This window comes from Mizuhopecten yessoensis, unplaced genomic scaffold (genome assembly GCF_002113885.1).
Source record: "Mizuhopecten yessoensis strain PY_sf001 unplaced genomic scaffold, ASM211388v2 scaffold9357, whole genome shotgun sequence".
NCBI classification, from domain to species: Eukaryota; Metazoa; Mollusca; class Bivalvia; order Pectinida; family Pectinidae; genus Mizuhopecten; species Mizuhopecten yessoensis.
Genome location: NW_018408007.1, coordinates 95,651 through 98,402, shown reverse-complemented (window position 1 = coordinate 98,402; position 2,752 = coordinate 95,651). Strand labels below are relative to the sequence as shown.

Genomic DNA, 2,752 nt, shown 5'->3' with positions numbered 1-2,752 from the left:
GGCTGGCAAGATTTCGACATGGTGTATTCCGGCATTGGAGATGCTGGAATTTGCGCGTTTCTGATTTGGTCAACATGACGTCGCCACAGGATTCCTGGTGCAATTTCGACTCTATACGAAACAGGTCCGGTCTGTTCGGAAATTTTACCTGATAACCACTTGCGGTTACCACGATAATCGCGTACCGACACTTTTTCTCCTACTTCGAATAAGCGCAGTCGCGTCCTGATTTCTCGCATTTTATCTTGTTGTTTGTCCACTCGTCGTCTTGTGTCTGGACGCAACAAGTCAAGACGAGTCGTCAGATATCTTCCCATAAATAGCTGGTCGTAGCATGAGGCGAGTTTCGATATGCGAGAAGAAACTTTGCGAGATTCTTCTGTGATGAGCCGCCGTCTTTCCTGCTAGACATCATAGCTACCTTGCAGGTTTGTACAAAACGTTCCGCGAGCCCATTGCTACTCGGATGGTAGGGCGCTGATGTAATGTGTTTGACCCCGTTCAATTTCATGAAGTTTTTGAAGTGCTCGGACACAAACTGTGGGCCATTATTACTAACAACTTGGCGCGGTACTCCGTTCCTAGCGAATATGTTCCTTAGAACATCTACTGTTTTCTCTGCTGTCGTATTTCGCATGGGAACTACTTCTGGCCATTTCGAATGAGCATCAACAACGATCAAGAACATAGAGTCCATAAACGGTCCAGCAAAGTCTATATGGATCCTTTCCCAAGGTGTTGATGGCCACTCCCATGGATGGAGTGGTGCTCTAGGTGGTGCCTCCTGGCAACCTGCACAACTTTTGCCAATGTTTTCAATAGCCTCATCTATACCGGGCCACCACACGTAGCTTCGAGCTAGTGCTTTCATGCGTACCACCCCAATATGTCCCTCATGAAGTTCTCGTAGAACGTCGTCCCGTAGTTTGGGTGGTATGATGACTCTCATGCCCCATAGTAGGCATCCTTCATGTAATGTGATTCCTGAACTCCTCCTGGTGTAGGGTTTCATTTTCAGTTCCTCGTCGGGGAATTCTTTCCAGCCATATTGCGCTGCGTTGAGTACTCGACTCATAGTCGGATCGCGAGCTGTTTCTCGTCGAACCTGAGTTTCGGTAACAGGTAAGTGTTCTAACTGCGAAACATGCAGTGAGTGGAGAGCCTTTTCGTCATCTTCATCATCTCCACTTCCTTGTGTCGTTAGCGGTAGACGCGATAAGCAATCAGCGTTTCCATGTGCTGTAGTGCTTTTGTATTCAATGTCATAGTGTACACCTGATAGAAACAATGCGTATCTCTGCATACGAGCTGCGGTCATCCCTGGGATGCTCTTGTCGGGTTTGAAGATCGAAACTAACGGCTTATGGTCAGTTATCAGTGTGAACTTCCTTCCGAAAATGTAGTTATAGAAGTACTTCACTCCCCAGACTAGTCCTAATGCTTCTTTGTCTATTTGTGAGTAGTTTCGCTCGGCTTTGTTGAGCGATCTCGAAGCATAAGCAATAGGTCTCTCACTTCCATCGTTCATGACGTGCGAAAGTACAGCTCCCAGTCCTTTAGGAGATGCGTCGCATGCTAGTCTGACAGGTTTCTCTGGGTCGTAGTGCGTGAGGACTTCCTTTGACGTCACAAGGCCTTTGACCTCCGCAAATGCTGCCTGACACGATTCACTCCAGTGCCACTTGTGGTCCTTCTGTAAGAGTTCGTGTAGAGGATGCAGGACAGCTGCCAGATTCGGAATGAATCTTCCGTAGTAGTTTACGAGCCCAAGAAATGCTCTAAGTTCTGACACATCCCGGGGCGCTGGTGCCTCATTCATCGCTTTTACTTTCGTTTCTGACTTATGTAGTCCCTCGGCATCTATCTCATGTCCACAGAATGAGACCTTTGTTTTGAAAAACTCGCATTTTTCCTTCTTGAGGCGCAAACCATACTGGTCTAGACGTTCTAGAACAGCCTTGAGGTTTCTTAGGTGCTCCTTATCAGAGTCTCCTGTGATCAACATGTCGTCAATGATGCATTGGGTTCCAGGGATTCCCTGTAGCACAGTATCCATGGCACGTTGCCAAATTGCTGGTGCCGATGCAATGCCATACACCAGTCTGTTGAACTGATACAGACCTTTCTCAGTGTTAACCGTCAAAATCGGTTTTGATTCCTCACACACTTCCATTTGAAGGTATGCGTGTTGTAAGTCTAGTTTTGAAAATTTTTGACCACCGACAAGTGATGCGAATATATCTCTGGTTTTTGGTAACGGGTACTGGTCAACTTCCAGTCGCGGGTTGACTGTTCCCTTAAAATCGCCACATATACGGACGGAACCGTCTTTCTTAATAACCGGAACAATTGGAGTCGCCCATTCACTGTAGGTTACTTTGGTCAACACATTCTCCTCAACTAAACGATTGATCTCTGCCTCCACTTTAGGTCGGATTGCGTAAGGTACGGGTCGGGACTTACAAAATTTTGGCACAGCATCCGGCTTGAGATTAAGTTTTGCTTTGATGTCCTTCATTTTGCCCCAGTCGTCCGGGAAAAACGGACTTGTGATCCTGTAGTAGCTGATCTAGTTTACCTTTTAACCCTGGGGTTTTGTCATCATTTCCATGTGTTGTGACTGCCTTTATTGCGACCCAATCCAGTGTAATTTCCCTAATCCATTCACGACCGAATAAAGGGTTGCTTCCCTTTTTGACTACAAAGAGGTCAAGGTCGCGTTGCTGGCCATTATGGTCAACTTTCACAATCG

At 46.7% G+C, this 2,752-nt stretch overlaps 1 protein-coding gene across 1 annotated transcript; it reads right to left on the bottom strand.

The window, feature by feature from the left end:
- Positions 1-301: 301 nt before the first annotated feature.
- LOC110457872 (uncharacterized protein K02A2.6-like) lies at positions 302-2,518 on the bottom strand. The gene has a single exon (XM_021509321.1). The coding sequence runs from the start codon at positions 2,516-2,518 to the stop codon at positions 302-304; it is 2,217 nt and encodes a 738-aa protein (XP_021364996.1).
- Between the last annotated feature and the right edge of the window lie 234 nt (positions 2,519-2,752).

Coding starts and splice junctions, on each gene's coding strand:
- LOC110457872 (XM_021509321.1), bottom strand. CDS start 2,518: ATGAAGGACATCAAAGCAAAACTTAATCTCAAGCCGGATGCTGTGCCA.